This window comes from Vicia villosa, linkage group LG1 (assembly GCF_029867415.1).
Source record: "Vicia villosa cultivar HV-30 ecotype Madison, WI linkage group LG1, Vvil1.0, whole genome shotgun sequence".
In the NCBI taxonomy this organism is placed as follows: Eukaryota; Viridiplantae; Streptophyta; class Magnoliopsida; order Fabales; family Fabaceae; genus Vicia; species Vicia villosa.
The window spans coordinates 49605591-49628197 of record NC_081180.1 but is presented as its reverse complement, the minus strand read 5'-3'; the positions used below and the strand labels follow the sequence as shown (position 1 = coordinate 49628197).

At 36.2% G+C, this 22607-nt stretch overlaps 1 protein-coding gene across 1 annotated transcript; it reads left to right on the top strand.

The window, feature by feature from the left end:
* The first annotated feature begins 965 nt into the window (after nucleotides 1-965).
* Nucleotides 966-12146, top strand: LOC131637229 (B-type cell cycle switch protein ccs52A). The gene is made up of 10 exons (XM_058907816.1): nucleotides 966-1694; nucleotides 1792-1914; nucleotides 2042-2146; nucleotides 9589-9768; nucleotides 9846-9908; nucleotides 10009-10203; nucleotides 11136-11237; nucleotides 11327-11389; nucleotides 11508-11576; nucleotides 11764-12146. Exons 1-10 carry the CDS (start codon nucleotides 1218-1220, stop codon nucleotides 11815-11817), a joined length of 1431 nt encoding a protein of 476 aa, XP_058763799.1. The 5' UTR covers nucleotides 966-1217; the 3' UTR covers nucleotides 11818-12146.
* Nucleotides 12147-22607: the final 10461 nt, after the last annotated feature.

Sequence of the window (22607 nt, the reverse complement as noted above, 5' to 3'; positions counted from 1 at the left end):
AACTTTGTAGCTGTTCTGTATTATTTTCATCATACAACACATGGTAATGTGTTGGTCGACTATGCTCCGGGAGAGTTCAGTTATCTTGGATAACTCAAAGAAGTTATATTTTAGTGTTGTTGTTGGCTTGGCTTTTTTGAGGGTTTTATTTTGTTTGAATATGGATTAGAACTATTAGTCTCATCAGTCTCAGTTTGACACACTTTTGATATCTGTATTTTCATTAGATTGATATAATTTTATTTTTATCATGTTTGACTATTTGGAAGATATATAAGAAGTTTTCTTTTTGTGTACTATATATACCATTACATTTACATTACACTACTATGTTATACTATATTTTGATAGAAATTGAAAGTTTTTAAAATATAACATAAACTTCCGTAGATACATTTACGGAACACTCTATTTTTAACACGTTCCGCAGATACATCTATGGAAGATTCACTGAACTGAAATATTTTTATTTTTCTCAACGTTTACTATGTTTTTTACGTTTCCGTAGATGTATCTACGAAAAAAACAAATATTTAAAAAATATATATATATACTTTCAAAAATATATCTATGAAAATATGGGACAAAATTGAAATTTCACATGTGACTAAGAGATTCAAGAGTGAGTTGAGATTTTCTCATGAATAATCTTGTAATAATCATCACGAAATTACAATTTTAATTAAAAAAAATTCGGTCTTTAAAATACTCTTATGCCTATTAAAAAAAATACTCTCATGCAAATGGAGTAGCAAAATGTTGAATATAAATAAAATTTTGATTTTAACAAAAAAAAAGATAATTACTGTACTTTATAAAAGTAAAAGAAAAAGCAAAAAGAAGAAGATATTGACCTTCAAGAAAATAATAATTATTACATAATAATCTTTTTATAAAATTAGCATTAATTATAAATTAAGCGTTTTAGATACAAGAAAAAAAATATAAGACAAAAGAATAATTTGTTGTTTTCTTTCTACGGAGAGAGTGAGAAAAAATGTGTATAAAAGAGAGGGAGGTTGGGAGGTGGAGTTGAGGATTCAGAGGAACAGTGTGATTGTGAAGAGAAGAGAAAGATAGAGACTTCAACTTTCTCTCTGCACAATTATCGAGAAGCATTAATTTTTTTATAATAAAAATATATTAAAATTCCGAAGAGGAAATAAAATCGCCAATCTTTCACTGTTATTTTCCCGGGAAAATTAACAGCCTCTGCGATGGACGGACCAACCGGTAACCGACGAGATACTCCTCCGTCCGCAATCTCTCCGCCGCCATCTCCTTCACCGGAAAATCTCCGTCACGTGGAACGCATGATTAACTCCAACCATTACACATCGCCTTCTAGAACAATCTACTCCGATAGGTTTATTCCCAGTAGATCTGCCTCCAAATTCGCTTTGTTTGACATCAATACTCCTACCGAGGGACGCGATGATAGCTCTAGTGCTTACACCACTCTTCTAAGAACTGCGTTGTTCGGACCTGATGCGGGTGGTGTTGCGGGACCTATTACGCCGGAGAAGAGGGAGTCGCCGTCGATGACATTGCCGAGCAGGAATATTTTTAGGTACAAGACGGAGACGCGGCAGTCCATGCATTCGCTTTCGCCGTTTATGTCTGATGATGTTGTTCCCGGTGTTAATCAGATTCCGGTTAAGGCTCCCAGGAAGGTTCCTCGATCGCCTTATAAGGTGAATTTCATTTTTTTTTCTTATTCTATTTTATAGATGCTGTTGATTTAGGTTTTTGATGTTAATGGAGATGAGAATCTGTGGTTTTGTTTGATAGGTTTTGGATGCACCTGCGTTGCAAGACGATTTTTATCTGAATCTGGTGGATTGGTCTTCGCACAATGTGTTGGCGGTTGGTCTGGGTAACTGCGTTTATCTATGGAATGCTTGTAGCAGTAAAGTGAGTTTTTTTTTTTTTTTTGCATATGATTTGTGTTCAATTTATGGATTTCGATTTTTCTGTTAACAGATTTAAAGCATGGTAGTTTCTTTTTATTAATTGATCTGATTTGATATGCTATATGCAGGTGACTAAATTATGTGATTTAGGGGTTGATGACTGTGTTTGTTCTGTTGGCTGGGCACAACGGGGTACTCATCTTGCTGTTGGAACTAACAATGGTAAAGTTCAGGTAAGAGTTTTTGAGCTAAATGCTGATCATGCATGGTGTAATTGTTTCCAATTGAGTGTGTTTGATGGTATTTTTGGCAATCGGAGTTTGCTTTACTTCAGATTTATTTTTTATTTTTTTAAATTTGTGTTGATTTTCTTCCTGGGTTTTCCTTGTTTGTTTTATTTTGTTTCCATATACTTCTCTTCTATTTCTCAATTAAGAAAACGGAATTTTCCCCTCCCCTTAGGGATGGACTCTGCATAGGAATGATAATATGTGTTATCTAGATCCTAAACAAGTGCTATAGCCATTTTAGCAATCTAAATGTGGTAGGTTGGCTGCTTGTACTGATCCTGAAACCCTAATCTAAATGTGCATTATGGTAAAGTGTGAAAATGATGATACATTCTTTCATTTTGGTTGGAAAAAAAAAAAGAATGACAAGGAATAAATAAGAACTTGGTAGGTTAGTGATGGAAGTAGCTACAGAAGGTGGTCAATTGGTTGCTACCAGTAGGTAATGTGAGCCTTCCTGGGGACAGGGAGCTTCCTGGGTAGATTCTTTTATTATTACTATTTTTTAATACCTGGGTAGACTCTAAGTTTAAAGAAGGAAACAAGTGTGAAATTGCAAGTTATTAACCGTTTATCCACCTACCAAATGGAATGGAGATGTTTCTAGAAATCATTAAGGAAGCGTTATAATGGAAAATATTCTGATGATCTTTTCTTTGTTTTGAATAGTTAGAATTAAAGTTAAAGATTTTTTCTATAAATTTACCATTTTAACTGTTTATTTTTATTGACAATTGGATTTGAAAGAATAGATAATATCATCATTAAGCTTTCCCTCTCTGCTTTTCACTCGTTTTAGGAGATAAGAGGTTTAGTTAAAATCCTTTCTTGGGGAACACTCTCATTCAGTCGGCATAGACAGTTACATACCTATTAAATATCTTAACACATATTAGCCATATAAAAGAGTGTATTGTAATATATTTACTGATGTTTTAATGTTTGGTTATACAATTATGTTTATACCTTGTCATATCCTTGATTGGCTCTTGTTATGTTGCTCTGTATTTGTCGTGATGTGTGGTATCCTGGATTAGCTCTTGTCATGTTGCTTTGTATTTTGTGACGTGTTGTGTCATGTTTAGTATTATGTCTAATATTAAGTGTCTATATTTTTACATCATGACACTCTTTACTCGTCATCATCAGATTTCCGTTACTATAATAAATTTGGGTCAATGGTGAACTGTATACCAGATAACACATCTGTCATTTAATTTTATAATATTCACATATTTATAAGTTTGAATTATTATGTTTTTATTGTTGGGTATGTTGCATTGTATAGGTTTCACCATTAACCCATTTCCACATGTTTCTCATATGTCCCATGTGTCACTCATGTATTTTTTGTCAATCCCATTGGGTTTAAAAGTCAATAAACAATAGTTCGATATTAATTGGTATGGATTGTAACTGACTCTTAAAAGTCAATATGATAAGAGGGGAGAGAGTGGGAGACTTAGTGACAACTCACAACTAAATCCAGCTCATGTGTGACTCATGTTTTTGTTAGCTAATCATTTAATGAACTAGTTAATGAACTAGACAGTTTCTGAGTTACTTATATAACCTGTCATCTTAACTCATTACCTCTGAGCTTCTACAAAAATCTAGGAAATGCAACCTTTTAATAACAGGGGTCTAACCAACTTAGGCCCTGGTTTTGGCAACTCGTACCAGTTGGATAGTTATCTACTGATAGAGTTTGTAGATATGTGGTAGGTATGGGAAAGTTTATGTGAGAAAAAGGACAAAAGGGCAAGGAGAGAGAACAAAATCTTTGACAGATTTTGTGGCACATGGGTCTGCCAGCTGTCAACAGCTGAGTGGGGAATAATTCCTAGATTTCAGTATATAATGATTGCTGCAGCAATCATTAGGGTACGCTGAAATTTGAGTAGAATCTTCTACATGGGAGAGAAAAGGCCTCTCTAAGTGCCTCTACTTTTCTTCTTTCTATTTTCTGCTTTTCAGTACTCTTTTTTCAGCTTATGACTGATTGTATGCTAGATCCCATTTGAACTCTAGCCTTTCTACTATAATAAATCAGTCTATTTCAATTCTTACTGTGTTATTTCCTTTTTTCTGCTTTAAGATACTAGATTGAACCTATCAATTTGGTATCTAGAGCCTTGGTTTCATCACCTTGGTGAATGGTCTTTACACGAAAGATCATGGAAAACAGAGTTGGAACAATCGAACAGAGGATGGATAGTTTTGAAGGAACTATAGCACAGATTCGTGAGCTAGTGTTGGAGCAACAATCACGACCACAGGTGACGGTGGAACAGATTAGACAACTGATTCAAGAGCGACCTGCTCGGAATCATGGACGCCATGGAAGAGGGTACGAAGATGAAGAGGACGGAGAAGGTAGCGACCGGAGTACGGTGTCACGGGAGTCGCGACCTCGTTACAATCGGAGGAGAGGCGAAGGTGGATCTCGTTTTTTCGGAGGGAGGAGACGACTGGAGATTCCGATCTTCAAGGGTGAAGACGCGTACGGTTGGCTAGTACGCATTGAAAGATACTTTCATCTGAATGGAGTCAGGGTGCAGGACAAATTAGAAGCAGTAGTACTAGCAATGGAGGATAAGGCACTGAACTGGTATCAATGGTGGGAGGAACAGGCTCCTTTGAGAACGTGGGAGGAATTCAAGCTAGCGGTCATGAGGAGGTTTCAACCGGGTCTTTTGCATAACCCGTTGGGACCTCTGTTGAGCCTAAGACAGAAGGGGACAGTGGTGGAATACATGGAGAAATTTGAAATGATGGTGGCTCCCCTGCGAAGGGAAGAAAGGGGAATGTTGGACTCCATTTTTATGAATGGATTAAAGGAAGAGATTCAGGCAGAATTGAAACTTCATGAGAGTCAGAGCTTAGCTGAACTCATGGACAGAGCCTTGCTGATTGAAGAAAAGAATGAAGCCCTAACAAAGAAAGGAGGAGGAACATGGAAGGATAGAGGAGGATCTCTGAGGATTAAGGATCCTGGAGATTTTGGAGGTTTTAAAAAGGAGAGTGAGAAGGCTGGAAATGGAGGAAATGAGAAGTTTAAGGGGAGAAGGCTGAACCCTGCTGAATTGGAGGAAAGAAGTAAGAAAGGGCTCTGTTTCAAGTGTGGAGATAAGTGGAACAGAGACCATGTATGCAAATTTAAACACATGAGTTTGAAACTATGTGTGGACAGTAGTGAGGAAGAAGAAATAGAAGAAAACATAGGGGTACAGCAAGGGCAAGTGGCAGATACAATGGAGGAACTTCATACTTTGCAGCTCTCTATGCAAAGTAAGGAAGGATTTACTTCAAATAAATCCTTTAAGGTTTGGGTAAGGGTAAAGGACAGGGAGCTGTTAACCCTAATTGATTCAGGAGCCACCAGTAATTTTGTTGATTCTAGGATGGTGGAGGAGTTAGGATTGAAGGTGGTAGAAACCCCTACCTATGTGATTGAGGTAGGAAATGGAGAGAGAGTAAAAAATCAAGGAGTATGTGAAGGATTAGCATTCTATATACAGGGAATAGAATGCAATCAGAACTTCTTTTTGATGGAGCTAGGAGGGTCTGACATGGTGTTAGGGATGGATTGGTTGGCTAGCCTAGGAAGCATTGAAGCTAACTTTGGGGAATTGAGTCTGAAGTGGAAAGAGAAGGGCAAGGTGTACCAGATTCAAGGAGATCCTGCATTATGCACCAGGCAGGCTTCTTGGAAATCTATAGTGAAGGCTTTGAATGATGAAGGTGTGGGGTTCTATTTGCAGAGCTTACAAACTGACACAGTGGGGGGACTGTCAGGAGAAGAAGAATGGAAAAAGCTGTTAGATGCCTTTGAAGAAGTTTTCCATTTACCTGCCGGTTTACCTCCTATAAGGGAGCATGACCATGCCATTAGACTAAAAGCTGAAGCTGCTATCCCTAATATCAGGCCCTATAGGTATCCATTTTTTCAAAAAAATGAGATTGAAAAGATAGTGAAGGAGATGCTCCAAGCTGGCATCATAAGGCACAGCACCAGCCCTTTTTCAAGCCCTGTGTTATTGGTGAAGAAAAAAGATGGAGGATGGAGGTTCTGCACAGATTATAGGGCTTTGAATAAGGTAACCATTCCTAATAAGTTTCCCATACCTGTGATTGAGGAGTTGCTGGATGAATTGGGAGGTGCTGCCATCTTCTCTAAACTAGATTTAAAGTCTGGTTACCACCAGATCAGAATGAAGGCAGAAGACATAGAGAAGACTGCTTTTAGAACCCATGAAGGTCACTATGAGTACCTTGTGATGCCCTTTGGCTTAACCAATGCCCCATCAACATTTCAAGCCCTCATGAATGAAGTGTTAAGGCCCTTTCTCAGGAAATTCTGTTTGGTTTTCTTTGATGACATCTTGATTTATAGTAAGAGTAGGGAGGAGCATGAGGAGCATCTCACCAAGGTCCTCAAAGTATTACAAGAGCAGAAATTATATGCCAACAGAAAAAAATGTTCCTTTGGTCAAATAGAAGTGGAATATTTAGGACATATCATCTCTGGAAGAGGAGTCTCAGCAGACCCTAAGAAGATAGAAGATATGCTCAAATGGCCTATACCTAAGGAATTAAAGGGGTTAAGGGGATTCTTAGGTTTAACTGGCTATTATCGAAAGTTTGTGAAGGATTATGGAAAGATTGCTTGGCCTTTAACACAACTTCTCAAAAGAGACAACTTCAAATGGAATGATGAGGCTCAAGCAGCTTTTGAGAGTTTAAAGGAAGCTATGACTACACTGCCTGTTTTAGTGATGCCAGATTTTGAGAAAGAATTTGTATTGGAGACGGATGCTTCAGGCAGAGGGATTGGAGCTGTCCTTATGCAAGAGGGGAGGCCAATCTGTTACATGAGCCAAACTTTATCCGAGAGAGCCCAACAAAAGTCAGTTTATGAGAGAGAGTTGATGGCTGTTGTAATTGCAGTCCAAAAATGGAGGCCCTATTTATTAGGCAGGCATTTTAAAATCCACACTGATCAAAAGAGTCTCAAATTTATAACTGAACAGAGAATTATGGGGGAGGAACAGCAGAAATGGTTATCTAAGTTATTAGGTTTTGACTTCGAGGTAAAGTACAAACCAGGTAAGGAGAATAGTGCTGCAGATTCTCTGTCTAGACAGATGCAGTATGCACATATTTCCACCATTCAGTGTGAATTCTGGGAGGGATTAGAAGAAGAAATCCAGAAAGATGATAAGCTAAGGGCTGTAGTGCAGGCATTGGTGTTGGATCCTCAAGGACAGAAAGGGTTTCAACTTAAAGGAGGGAGGTTGTATCATGAGAGTAGAGTAGTAATTCCCAAGAATTCACCTAGGGTGACTTGGATTATGAATGAATTCCATGATACGGCTGTAGGAGGACACTCAGGGTATCTAAGAACGTACAAAAGAATTGCTAGTGTGGTTTATTGGGAGGGAATGAGAAAGCAAATTCAAGAATATGTGCAAGCTTGTGAAGTGTGCCAAAGAAATAAATATCAAACTTTGACACCTGGAGGACTGCTGCAACCTTTGCCCGTACCAACTCAAATCTGGAGTGACATTTCAATGGATTTCATTGGTGGTTTGCCTAAAGCCCAAGGAAGAGATACAGTGATGGTGGTGGTAGACAGACTGACCAAATTTGCTCACTTCCTACCAGTTAGCCACCCTTATACTGCTAAAGAAATTGCTGAATTATTTATCCAGGAGGTAGTAAGGTTGCATGGATTTCCTAGTTCTATTGTCTCTGACAGAGACAAGGTGTTTCTGAGTAACTTCTGGTCAGAACTATTTAAGCAGGCAGGCACTAAGTTAAAATACAGCAGTGCCTACCATCCTCAGTCTGATGGGCAGACAGAAGTAGTAAATAGGTGCCTTGAGACCTATTTAAGATGTGTGACTGGTCTGAAACCCAAACAGTGGCCTAAATGGCTAGCTTGGGCTGAATATTGGTACAATACCAACTATCATGCCTCTTTGAAAACGACTCCTTTTGAGGCTTTATATGGTAGAGCACCACCTGTGCTAATCAGAGGGGATGCCTTTTCTTCAGCCGTTGATGAAGTCAATAAACTTACAGCTGAGAGGAATGTAATGGTTAGTGAATTAAAGGATCAGCTGTGTAGAGCACAGGATTTGATGAGGAACCAAGCTAACAAACACAGGAGGGAAGTAGAGTATGAGATAGGTGATATGGTGTTCTTAAAAATTCAGCCATATAAGATGAAAAAGCTAGCCAAGAGAGTGAATCAGAAGCTGAGTCCAAGGTATTATGGACCTTATGAAGTGATTCAAAAGATTGGGGCAGTGGCCTACAGGTTGAAATTACCTGAAGATACTAAGGTGCACCCAGTTTTTCATGTGTCTTTACTCAAGAAGGCAGTGATCCCTTCTATTACACCACAACCTCTACCTGACTGCATGAATGAGGAATGGCAGTTGGAGCCAATGCCTGAGAAAGTGATCAATGAAAGGAGGAATGAGCAGGATAAACTGGAAGTCTTGGTGAAGTGGAAGAACCTTCCTGAATTTGAGAATTCATGGGAGCTGGTGGAGAAAATACAGTCTGAATTTCCAGACTTTATCCTTGAGGACAAGGATAGTCTTGAAGGGGATGGAATTGGTAGGTATGGGAAAGTTTATGTGAGAAAAAGGACAAAAGGGCAAGGAGAGAGAACAAAATCTTTGACAGATTTTGTGGCACATGGGTCTGCCAGCTGTCAACAGCTGAGTGGGGAATAATTCCTAGATTTCAGTATATAATGATTGCTGCAGCAATCATTAGGGTACGCTGAAATTTGAGTAGAATCTTCTACATGGGAGAGAAAAGGCCTCTCTAAGTGCCTCTACTTTTCTTCTTTCTATTTTCTGCTTTTCAGTACTCTTTTTTCAGCTTATGACTGATTGTATGCTAGATCCCATTTGAACTCTAGCCTTTCTACTATAATAAATCAGTCTATTTCAATTCTTACTGTGTTATTTCCTTTTTTCTGCTTTAAGATACTAGATTGAACCTATCAATATGCTATAATTTGCCTCTTAACATAGAACACTTAATTGGCTTGGTGGAACCTTAACTCATCCATAAATCATACCAATTTTCCCTTAAGAATGTGTATAGGCTTGCCCAGTTTTCGTTCTAAGGCAGGTAGATATCCTACCTCAAACATTTTTCTTTTGGACTGCCTTCCCCTGGAAAAGTTTGTGTTTAGTTGACCTCTGCTTAACTTCTCTGTGGCATCAAATTATATCTTTTTTCTCATTGCATCCCTGGAATATGCGAATTCCACTTAATTTCTTTTTTTCAGGAAACCTTATGCTTTCTGTTTCTATGCCTCAAATTAACTGAAGCTTCGTTTTTAACTAATGTCCGCATAGATTTGGGATGCCGCACGATGCAAGAAGATAAGATCTATGGAAGGGCATAGGTTACGCGTCGGGGCCTTGGCCTGGAGTTCATCTCTTTTGTCCTCTGGTGGACGGGATAAGAATATTTATCAACGAGATATACGCACACAAGAAGATTTTGTTAGTAAACTGTCTGGACACAAATCCGAGGTTAGATTTGTTTCTGTCTCGCAGATTCATAACTGTGCATTGTATCTGTCATGATTTTGATTTTTTATTTTTCAAAGGTTTGTGGACTGAAGTGGTCTTATGATAACCGTGAGTTGGCATCAGGAGGAAACGACAACAAAGTATGCAATTTCAAACTTCATAATTTATCTGAACTATCTTACTGATTTGTTATTGTTTTCTTCTCCTTCATTGAAACTCACTCTATTCATATCCTTGCAGCTGTTTGTTTGGAATCAACACTCGACCCAGCCTGTCCTGAAATACTGTGAGCACACAGCAGCTGTTAAAGCTATTGCATGGTCTCCTCATCTTCATGGACTTCTTGCATCTGGAGGAGGTACTGCAGACCGATGTATTCGTTTCTGGAATACAACCACAAACTCACACTTAAGCTGTATGGACACTGGAAGTCAGGTAAGAGTACTTCTTAACCTGTTTATGCTTTCATACAAATGCACTTTAATTCTAAATTTGCTGTAATTTGGCGTTGGTAATTACTGGCCTTGCATAGTTGTTGTCTAGGTGCTAGAACAGTCATGTTCTCTTTGTTAGAAGGCAATTTCAATAACTCATTTAAAGCATGGAAGGACAACAAACTACCAAACCAAAATCTATGAAATGGAAAATGAAAAGAATAAACAGAACTTAGAATTTAGAATTAAAGTACTCTTACCTGACTTAGAAAAATGTGCATTTCATAGATGTATTGACCATGAAATATGTACAATGGACGGGCCCATTTTTACCATTTGAAGATATTCAACTCTTACTTAAAAGAACCGGACCAACAGTGATGAATCCTGGTCACTCAAGTCAAGAAAGCTCTGTTACTATGTCAAAAACCAGCTCTTAAAAGCCTAAAACTTTAAAGTGAATGGCTTTATAGCCTCTTAGAGTTATATGCCATAATAAGGCTTGAGTATTGTGGTTATTATTATTACTCAAATGAGGGAATACCACCCCCTCCCCCAAGCACCTTCCCCTCTCATATGTTGGCAGTTCTCCGGTTACTTTATACATGCAATTTATGTGGTGCTATGAAATCATTATTTGCTTTATCATATGTAGAAAGTTACTCTGACATTATAGGGAAAATGCTTGTTTCTTACAATATTAGAAGGTTGTAAAAAAAAAACCTAAATAAAACATAAGCAGATCTTAATTCTTATTGATTACTAATCTGAACTGCAAAAGTTAGATTCTTCAATTTCTTTTTCAGTTCATAAGTTTCACAATATTTGGTATTTGCCTTAACATAGTGAGAGAAGAATAAAAGGGTCTTCCTCCTCTTCTCTTTCTCTTTCTTAACACAAATCAAATGATTTTCAACTTATATATTTTGGTAGGTTTGCAATCTTGTCTGGTCCAAAAATGTCAATGAACTAGTAAGCACACATGGCTACTCCCAGAACCAGATAATTGTTTGGAGATACCCCACCATGTCAAAGGTACTAACTCTCTTATGTGTTAAAGTGGATATCTTTTTTTTTCACCCAACTTAAACAAGTTTTACCATCTTTTTTGTTCTTTCCCGCAGTTGGCCACTCTTACAGGTCATACTTATAGGGTTCTTTATCTCGCCATCTCTCCAGATGGACAGGTATTTCAGTTCTTCTTTCAACTAATCCTTGTTTTAGATTACTGCATGTATGACAAAAAAAAAGTTTTTTTTATCATCTATGATATATCCCTGATTGTGATGAGTTCTACTATTTCAGACTATTGTGACTGGAGCTGGCGATGAAACACTTAGGTTCTGGAATGTATTTCCTTCTCCTAAATCACAGGTAAATTGTTCATTAAATGATGGAGAAATCTTGTGCTCCTATTTTTTTAAATATGACTGAACTCTGGTGATTAGGTGATAGTCTACATTAATTCACTTCAATAATTTTCTAAATGGGCGACATTAATCTTATGGATTATTTCATTGTGTATATGTTAATTGACAAACGGATGTTACATTCGATGCAGAATACTGAAAGTGAAATCGGAGCATTATCTCTTGGAAGAACTACTATTAGGTGACCACTCCTGGCATTTCAACCCAACCATGTGGCATATTTTTAAGCTAGGGTTGCCGCACAGAACTAAATTTTGGAGAAAAAACACCATGGTGGAAAATCTTTGAATATAAAAAACACCACCACAATAGTATGCCTGCCAACAGGAGAGCCTTGCAGGGAGGAGGTATAAAAGTTTTGATATGGCTGCCAGTGATTGATATTCATGCATTCATATGTAGTCTCATTTTGTATTGAAAAGATGAGAACAAATGGGTAATTTATTATCTTGGACTTATACATGTATCAATGGAGTTATAGCCAAGTTTTATTAATTACTCATCTTTTTGGTTCTTTTTGATAGTGCTCCCTGCATTATTTATAATTTAAAGATGCGTTAACAAAGAAAACATCCTTAACAAACTTGTATATAATTATTCTTTCTTAGGAGTAGTGTCAATGTTTTCTTTATATTAACATTTTTTTCCCTCTTTATGCAATTACTTAATTTAAATTGTGCATCAAAGTTTCTTTGAAATCATGGTTTTGATGCTATGCTATCCACTTACGTTGGCGTTTCACCTCGCACCTAAACTAACATGCTGTATGGATGCTTTACCAAACTAAAGTAGTTGAGAGAATTTTCTTTTATCAGCAGCATCTTTATCCATTAGATATTTAATAGGATCTTTTAGCTATGTATTTATATGAAGAAAAATATTCTGCTTAGTTATTGAATAGAATCATCCCAGCCTATAGAAATAGAATCTATAAGCCGCAACTCACAATCTCTACCTACTTGTCCCTCCACATCTCCCAATCAATCACCAACTTGATTATTAGTACCTTTGTGCAACAAATAAGCGGCATAAACATCAGTTCAATTCAAGATTAAATTATGGTTTGTTTAATAATGTTAAAGTAGGACCCTGAGTTAGGGGTACATATAATTAACTTCAATTGTCGTGTATATTAAAAAAATGAAAGAAATTGTCTTCAACTTTTGAAATAGTTCACATTTATCTTGTACTATTTGAAAGGTTGTTGGGGTTTTCCCATCAAAATCATGTTAAGTCGGACTCATTTCTAGTCTCTAAATCCATAAAAAGTTAGTTGATTAAAATTAAGAATGAAATAAATTTATCTGTGGTAAATATAAAATATAAAATAAATTTATTATTATTTCTTAATTTGAATAAAATTTTGTGTTTACAGAAGTCAATTGGAATTTATATGTTAAAACAAATTAAAACCAAATATGGTTTTTTAAATATTAGGAGAGGCAAATTCATAAACTAATGAAATAAGAGTCAAAAGACATAATAATAAATATAAATAAAATAAATAAACATAGTTAAATATATTCAATTTTATACCATAAAAATCATCAACAATTAGTTTGTATCAATTTTTTCTATAATTCTACTTTCAATATAAGTAATTTAAGAGGATTTCTTATTACACCATCTATAACATATAGATCAAAAGAACACTTTGAAAAATCGAAATTGCTATTTAATTTTCGGAAATATATTTTTGGACGCACTCTTTGTATTATACAAAGGCGAGCAAATTTTGTGCTATCCTAGAGTGAAATTAAAAAAATATTTCGGAGATATATCTCTGGAAATGTGATATAATAAATTGCTTCAGAACCATTACATGAATAATTTCGGAGATGTATCTCCGGTAAAATTGTGTGGAAAATTGAAATCCTGTCACATTTGCATGTCAGATTATTCTGGAGATGCATCTCCGGAAAAATCAAAAGTGAAATTGCTAAAAATAGAAACCTACATGATCAACTTCATTTGCTATATTTTTCTTAAACCCTCTCCAAAAACCCTTCCATTCTCAATCATGTTTTTCACTCCAAATCTCCACTCTTGTGTTTCATCAAATCAAAATGAGCTAAAGGAAGTGAAATTTAAGATAAAGTTCATTCATTTCAACCTCCATTCGTCACATTAATATGGTTTTGAAACAAAAAAGGTCATGCTTTTATTAGAAGTGTAGTTCTGGAATTTCTATGGACTTGTATAGAGATACATTTTTTGAAGCTATCTGTGTTGATTTACCAGCAATCTTTTCGTGTTATGGATGTTTCTTAGTTTTTATGTTTTTGTTTACATTAGGTATGATGCATCCCGGTGCTATTCCCAAACCTATTGTGTCTCAAGATGCTTCACCTCTCCTAGTGAAGGTTGTAGATATTCAGAACCATTTTATAAATGAACAAGAGTATGAATTCCGTGATGGCATGCTATAATGGATTCGTACATGGGCCACCAAATTGGGATTTGATGTTGTGATCGGAAGGTTCGATAGTGGTTCTGATAGAAGAAGTGCATTTGTGACATTGAGATGCAAAATAAGTGGTAAATATAGACCTCTATTCCGGAATTTCAAACGAGATGAAATCGATTAAGAAAATGTTTGTCCAATTAAGTTGCGTGGTTATTGGTTGGTAAATAATAAATGTAGATTTAATGTAATATGTGGTTTACATAACCATGATTTATGTGCAAAGTAAGCTGGTCATCCAATTGCATGTTGCCTCTTGCTGAAAGAGAAATAATGTGTTTATGACATGACAATGAATTTGGTACTTCCCAAAAACATACTTGCAACCTTGAAGCGAAAAATACTCAGGAATATCTCAAATATTAAGCCAGGGTATAATAGGCGCTATAAATACAAATTAGTACTTAGGGGAGATATAACCGAAATGCAACACCTCTTAAAACTTCTAGATGATAACAATTACGTATCTAGGCAAATTCTTTGGGATTTCACCCCAAATTGGATAGCCCATACATGGAGTGAAATGTCAAAAGAGTTTATGCCTCTATTAGTGTTCTAAAAAGAATAGAAAACCATCGATCCGTCCAATGTGAGGGGATTTTTGGGTAAAAGCCTAGAACTATCCTATCGTAAGGATCTTACCCGTTTTGTCATTCGATCACCCGTATCATTTTAAATCAATCTTTTGGAGCCCGCACATGGCATCACGTTGCATTATATATTATACATGACATTTAATCTCATAAAAATCCTTTTTGCATATTAAAAACAAAGAATTCAATACATGACAGTTAACTTACTTTACATACCGATATCTTAATAAATTAGCCAGACATATTGATACGGTTAAACATGCATAAATCGGTTCGGTTTATAATAAAAGGCATATTAAAAGGCATACAATATATCATGCAGGCAAATATAATAAAAGCGGTAAATAAGAAACCTGAATAAAATAAATCTGAAATAAACTTGAATCTTGAAGTACTCGAACTTCCACCACAGGCTGGCTGGATCGTTCTTCAAATATTATTCGGGCGTAAAATTAAAGCAAGGAAAATAAAAACTAAATCTAACGTAAGGTTAGATCTATGAAAATTCACAACAATTTCCGGTGTAGAAATTGCTGTGGGAAAAAGAAAGCAATGAATAAAAATGCGAAGAAAATATAATGCTTGAAAATAAATTCGGCAGCACTTTGTTGGTCAAAATTCAGACCCTGGAAACTGAAGTATCAGTCTCCTTTTATAGCTGAGCGTAGGCAGTTTCGTTTCGTGAATATAGCACCTTCTAACTTAGACTTGGGAGACGCATGTCTCCACTTCTTCAGGAGACTTGGCAAACAGACTTGAGACGTGCGTCTCAAGTGGAGCTTTTTTAGGAAGGGTTGGAGACGAAGGTCTCCTCTTCATGATGTGGCAAGGAGGCATTGGAGACGGGCGTCTCCACGTGCTGAAGTGGTTGTTTCCAGCTCCTTCGTGGGCTGGGCTTCCATCTTTAGACATTTGGGTCTTCTTTGCACCCTCTTTTGACTTCAGCACCTCTCTTTTATAAATATGAAAGATTTTTGCTCCATTTCTTCTCTTTTTCACAAATAGTCTCAATACAAACGTAATACCTGAAACATCGCAAATACCCGCATAATATCATAATAAAACAATATAATTAAATAAAAATACTAATAATATCTATGGATTTTAAGCTAAATATATGATATAAATTCGTGTTATCATATTTTAAAGTTTGGTCCCTTTTGTTTTAAAGTTGTTAAGTATTTTAAAGCTTAACCTTTTAAACTTATTAGGTATTTTAAAGCCTGATCTTTTTCAAAAATATTTCAACACCCAAAAATATTTTGGCCACTTTGGCCCCCCTTTTATTTTTCTTTTAAGAGGAACTACAAAAGCTCTGACTTCCTTCTTCTTTAAATAAGGGTATGTAGGCCTGAGATGTGATGTCTTACCGAGCTCACTTTTAAAACATTCTTTTCTCATCCCCATAATCTATTTAAACAAGTTTTTCACATGTGATTTTCAAAATGTATGTACAAAAGATAAACAAAAGAAACAATATTTCAAAGAGGTTCCCATGGAGTACCATGGATATGAGGGGTGCTTAAAACCTTCCTCTTGTATAACAAACTCTCTGTAGTCAGAACTCTGATAAGTTTATAAGTTTTGATTTTAAAAACTTCTGTGGGTTTTATTCGCTCTTTCACCCATTCCTTTTAGAAAAACAACAAAGCGCAGTGACGAATCTATTTAAAAAATGAGCCAGGTCTTCCCATGGCCTTAGTCTCACCAATTTCACCGCTACACTTCTCATGTCCCTGCTCAAGGTTATCCATCTTTCTTCGAGAAACATTGTGTGTAACGTAAGGATGTTGGGGAATTAACTTGCCTGATTAACTTTTTGAATGGAAAGAAGGAAATGAGTATTATAATTTGGGGAATGGACATGCATGTTAATGCTAGTAACATATGACGCGGGATGGCGAAAGCGTACGTTAGGGAATACTAGCATGATCAGAGTCAACAGAGCGAGAGTTTGAGACTAGGAGATTTAAGTAGATAACGTCTTCATAAAGCGAGCATTTTATTAACTATGTTATTTTCAAAAAGCTTTTCTAAATCTAATGGGATGGCGAGAGCGTACATTACGAGTTAGGATAGTAGTCTAAATCAGCACAGCGAGAGTTTGAGAGGAGGACTTTTAAATGACATAATTAATAAAGATTTTTAATTAAATAAGAACCATAGCCAATGGACCTTCGGATCACCTAGGTTAGACGAAATACATACTAATATCCGTTTATTATTATTATTATTTCTTAGACTTCACAATTTAATTTCCCCTTAGGAACAATCAAAATATTAGTAGCCTTAGCTTTACATAGTAACCTTAGATAACGGTAGATCGATTCATAGTCCCTGTGGATTCGATATCTTTTAAGACTACACGACACGACTGTGCACTTGCAGTTATCAGATTTATAGACACGTAAAGTCGCAATCAAGTTTTTGGCGCCGTTGCCGGGGACTATTTAAGTCGATATCGTAACTCACTGTTACACCGTAGAGACTAGGGCAATTCTTTCCTTTCTCTTTGTACGATTGTATGCCAAGTACTCGTTCACAAGGAGGGGAGCTAATACAACGAATTAACGAGAAAGGAGAAACTATAACCAAAAGAGTTGAATCTGGTTGGCGAATGTGCATAGATTATAGAAAACCAACAAAAGCCACTCATTAAGTACAAAACAAAGATTTTTTAAATTAACAAGTATGTACAAGATAATAAACCTTATTAAACATGGATAAACAAAGATCAACATGTTTCTTTTTGGGTTAGGATTTTAAACCTAGGATTTTTGAATTAGAGTTTTCAAATTAGGGTTTAATCATAAACACCTAAACCTAATTGATTTTAATTGTCAAATACCAATTTCTTTAAGAGAAGTGGTCTAAGGGTACATGAAGAAGTCAAAGACATCCTATTCTAACCCTAAACAAATATTTACAAAAACATACATAAAGTTCTATAAAAGAAATAATCAAAACAAAATGATTTTTTAGTTGATTTTTCAATATAAAAGGACATGTTTTTGATTTAATTTTTTAAATGATAAAATATTAAATATTTTTTTGGGATTTTTAACATGGTATGAAAATACACAAAACAAATAAAGCAAACAAAAAAGTAGGGATTAAAAAGATTAATTTTCCTATTTTTTAATGATTTTTTGAAGTTTAATAAAAACTAAAAAAAACAAGTAATTAAAATTATGGATTTGTGGGAGCCAAGGCTTGAACCCACGCCCTCACCATTGTAGCACAAAACATTAGCCATTGGGCCAAGCGTGTACATCTAATCATAGAGCCCATTCAGTTTAACATAACACTTAATCAAAGAGTGAAAACATGGAAAAAAATAAAAGCAAAAGGTCTGGGGCGAGAGGGATTTGAACCCTAGACCTTGGGCACGCACTGAGTACAAGTGTAGTGACCAAGTGAGCTGAAACGATGTATTCGTTATTGAAACACCTTGCAATAAATATAAAATAAACTTGGTCATGAATGGAAAAATTTTCAGACTTCATCTTCTTCCTCGCGCCAAGAACAACAACAATTTGTACAAATTCAAACTTTCTCAAAACTTAATCAAATTTGACAAATTAAGACTCTAAAGTGATCAGCATTTAATCACGAATATAACCATATAATTAACTAACATTAACAATCAGAGATGAATATGAATTTATGGAAAAACATGAAGAATCCTAAAATTTCAAATTCAAATTAAATGATCATTTCAAAGAATCAGGCTTTAAGAGTTTAGGGCTTTTGTTCCTTACATGATTCTAAACAGATTGGTATCAAGAAATGCAAGAAACAATGCATAAAAAGTATGCTCGAGTTCAAGCCAAATACCTCTGAAAGTGAGGATCAAACTCTTGATTGGAGGTGTTTCTGGGCTGCCAATTCAATATGGAATCCTTTAGTGATGTCCAATAAAGCTTTCTGGGCGCTTAGAACTCCTTGAGGACCCCTGCAAATTCAAACACGATTTCACCTACAAAGCAAAAAAGTTATGACTGGAACTATGGATTCCAGGTGTTACATATTCAAAACAGGTGTTTGGATAACTTCTATGTATGATATAGAAGGTATCTAACACAAAAGCCTGAAAACGCACGAGCCAAATTGATTTTGACAAGTTTGGTTCAAAGAGGTACTTTAATGGAGTTTTGAAAGATGATTTTCTGTTTGGGGCCTTTGGTAAGTGTTTGGAAGTTATGGATAGCTTCTATATGATTAATAGAAGCTATTGGAAAGGTTAATTTGGTTGGTAAGTGTTTGGTTTGGATTTTAGCAAGTTATGAGCTTGAATGAACCTTTAATGGAGGTTGAAAAGTGATTTTTTGTTAGGGGAATTTTGAGAGGTTGAGGAAGGTATGGACAACTTCTAAATGATGTTTAGAAGTTGTCTAAACCTTTAGTTGACACCCAGAACTTTCAGAACTCAAATTCACTTGAAAAGTGCAAAGATAAGGAAAATGAGAGTTTCAAGTGAGGTATGACTTGGAGAATTCTGGTGTAAGGGATGCAATGAGCAATGCTCTCTATTTATAGGCATAAATTAGGGTTTGTGGAGGGAAAGATCTCAGAGTTTTGAGCTCCCATGTGATCTTTGTACCTCTTTGATTGTTTGTGAAGAAATGAGAAAATTGGATTTCCCATGGAAGGTACAAACATGCTTGAAGTTGTTAGACACTTTAAACATGTTGTGTCTGAGCTTTAGGGTTGCTTGTGATCAGATTAAAACAAATTGGGAGTTCATTGCATTGACTTTGTGCATAAAGCTTACGTTTCAAGGATGAAGTCTTAGCTTTTGTACACAAATGAAATGAAACTTGGACAATGCATAAAACACTTGGTCCATAGCTCAAAAGAGAGTGTAATCTTCTGATTATGGCCTCTTAAAAAAGTTAGAGGGGCTGTACTTGGGAGTTTTCTTCAGATTTTGGACAAATCTCAAACTTGTTCTTCATGTTCTTCATAAAAATGGCTTAAATTCAAGTGTCATGGTGCCTTGTTCACAAAATCATAACTCATTGATCAAGCCATGGATTTTCATGCTAGTGGTCTCTTTGGAAAGCCCTTGCTACATACTTCAATTCACTTGTTAAAAATTTCTCAAACTCTTTTTGGATCATGGAGAAAAAAGGCCTTAAAGTTAAGAAGAACTAGGTGAAAACACTTAGAATGTTTCCAAATCTTTTGAACATAATCCTTCTTAATCCAAAATCTCTCAAAATAACCACTTTTAGCCAAAAGTTGCATTGTGATAAGTTATTTTTTTGTCAAGATCTACAACTTTCATGTTTGTTAGAATCCAAAATGTGGATATTTGTTGATAAACTTTTGCGGTATTTCGATAACTTTTCTCATTACTTTTCTATTTAATTTCGGTTCGTAATAGTGTAAATAAATAAAATCGAGTTTAGTAGTAAGTATAGTATTTTTTAAGCTTTTCTTATGTTTTTTGTAGGTTCTATGCATTTTGGCAAGTAATAGGAGGTAAGGATGCAATTTGGAGCAAGTTTGGAGGCTTAATGAAGAAGTTTGGTTCAGCAAGGGCCGCTCAGCGGCCACTAAGCGCGCTTTCCAGGGGCGAGAGGAAAATTTGTGCTCAGCAAGTCCCGCTTAGCGGCCTCAGCCCGCTTAGCGGTCTCCAGCGTGGAAGCAGATATTTTTGGTGCTCCGCTTAGCGGCAGTCTGGGCGCTAAGCGGCGGTACTTTTTCAAGTGACTACTTTTAGGAACTTAGAGATATTTTGGAGGATCCTTATCTTGTTCTTTTCATTATTACCAACCATACACTCTAGGGCAAGAGAAGAGGAGAGAAAAAATCATAAATCTTCAAGATTTCTCAAGCATTTTTCTTCATCATCTTTGAATTTCTATGCTAGGAGGTCTTGTGTTGATGTTTGTTGTTGAAGCTATGGATAGCTAAACTCCTCATGTGTCAAGATTAGAGGTAGTTAGCTTGTAGAGTATGTATTTAGCTTGATCTTTTGTATATGAACCTTGTTGGTGATTAATATATGGTGAATATCTTTGTATTCATGTTTATATGTTGTTTTGATACACTATTGAGAGATATGTTTCAAATCTTGACCAAAAGGGTATTCATCTATCAACAATCAAACTCTAGAGATAGATTTGTGAGTTGATAATCACTTGTATCAAACTTTAAAGGTTATTATGTCAACTGTCGGCATGAGAGATCATCTGACGGTTAATATAATAACAATCACGACACTGCTTTAGAGATAAACAGTATCGAGAGGATACATGATTGTATTAATCATTGATATGTTCATATACATGATCATCAGAGTATATACAAAAGCAAGCTAACGAAAACTAATCTTGACACAGTTTTACCAAACCGTTTTTAAATCCTAAATTCTTGTCGTTACTTTCTTTTCATGCTATTTATCTTTTATGACACTAAAAACATCCCGAATCTTAACTCAAAGTACACTAAGCTGTAGAACGGAGATAATATCGCATCAATCCCTGAGGAGACGATACTAGAAATATTTATCCTATACTTTCTAACAAAATGGCGCCATTGCCGGGGATTGGCGTTAAGATATTATAAGCATAGCAATAGTTTTTGTGTGTTTTGAGTATAAATATTAGTATTATTGCCTAGTCTGTGCTCACTTTTTGGTTAGTGTTTCAGCTCTGGTTTATGCGTGGGAGTGTACCAGCAGATCAGCTTCTTTTTTATCTAGAAATTGAAAGAACCGCAAGGAGATTGAACAGTAAAACCAGGAGAAGAAGGAAACTAGCCAAAGAACGAAGATTAGCCCAAGAAGCTACTACTTCATCAGCACCACAAGTTATATAAGAAGAGATGGCAGGGCATGGAGAACATGACCCACCGCCACCACCACCACCACCTAGAGCACCATGTGCTAACAGTCCGAGAAGAGCAGCCCAGTTTGCACGAAATGACAACAATGCAAGAAATTCTGAAATGAAGGCTGGCATTCTTCAGCTACTTTATGCTAGTCCCTTTGCAGGACTTGATCATGAGGACCCATATACACACTTGACAAAGTTTTATGAAATTGCTGGAGCAGTCGGAGCCCCTGAAAGAGAGGAAGAGCAGGTGTTTAAGAGATTATTCCCTCACTCCTTGATCGGCAAAGCAAAGGATTGGTATCTAGACCAACCCACTCAAACCATGACAAATTGGAATGAGTTAGAAGAAAAGTTTCTTGATAGGTTCTTCCCTCAGTCACGGTTACTTGAAGCAAAAACAGCAATTTCAGTGTTCTCTCAAGGCGTGAATGAAACTCTTAATGAGGCATGGGAAAGGTATAAGTCAATGTTGAGAAAGTGTCCTAGTCATGGATTTGATGAACTTACTCAGATTCACATTTTTCGTAATGGCTTACAACCACAACCTAAGCTTCTGCTAGATGCTACAGCTGGAGGTTCCTTGATGGCTAAGACAGTAGAGGAGGCAATAGAGATAATTGAGAAAATGGCCAGAAATGATCATCAGGTGCAACATAACCGAGGAGTTGTTCAAAAGAAACCGTGGCTTATTGAATTAGGAACCAATGATGATATTCTTGCTCAGAACAAGCTTCTTTCTCAACAAGTGGAGGAGCTCACGAAACAAATGGCAAGGTTACCTCAACAACTCAAGGAATTACATGATCCTAACAAGAACAAACAAGTTGCTTCGTGTGAGCTTTGTAGTGGAGACCACCCTACCGGATATTGTCCACCGGTGAATGAAGTGAATTACATGGCGAATCAAAATCAAGGAGGCTATCAACAAAGACAAGCTCCTTACCAAAACCAAGGTGGATACCAACAAAGGCCTAATGCACCACAATATAGCCAAGGGTGGAGACAAGATAATTATCAACAAAGACAAAGTCCTTATCAACAACAACCACCTTCTCAAGACAAGCCTTCAAAGT

Bases quoted from the DNA above. Each gene is read 5' to 3' on its own strand.
- LOC131637229 (XM_058907816.1), top strand. From the start codon at position 1,218: ATGGACGGACCAACCGGTAACCGACGAGATACTCCTCCGTCCGCAATC. The intron at 9,909-10,008 runs GTATGCAATTTC...ATATCCTTGCAG, and splicing joins CAGGAGGAAACGACAACAAA to CTGTTTGTTTGGAATCAACA. The intron at 10,204-11,135 runs GTAAGAGTACTT...ATATTTTGGTAG, and splicing joins GTATGGACACTGGAAGTCAG to GTTTGCAATCTTGTCTGGTC.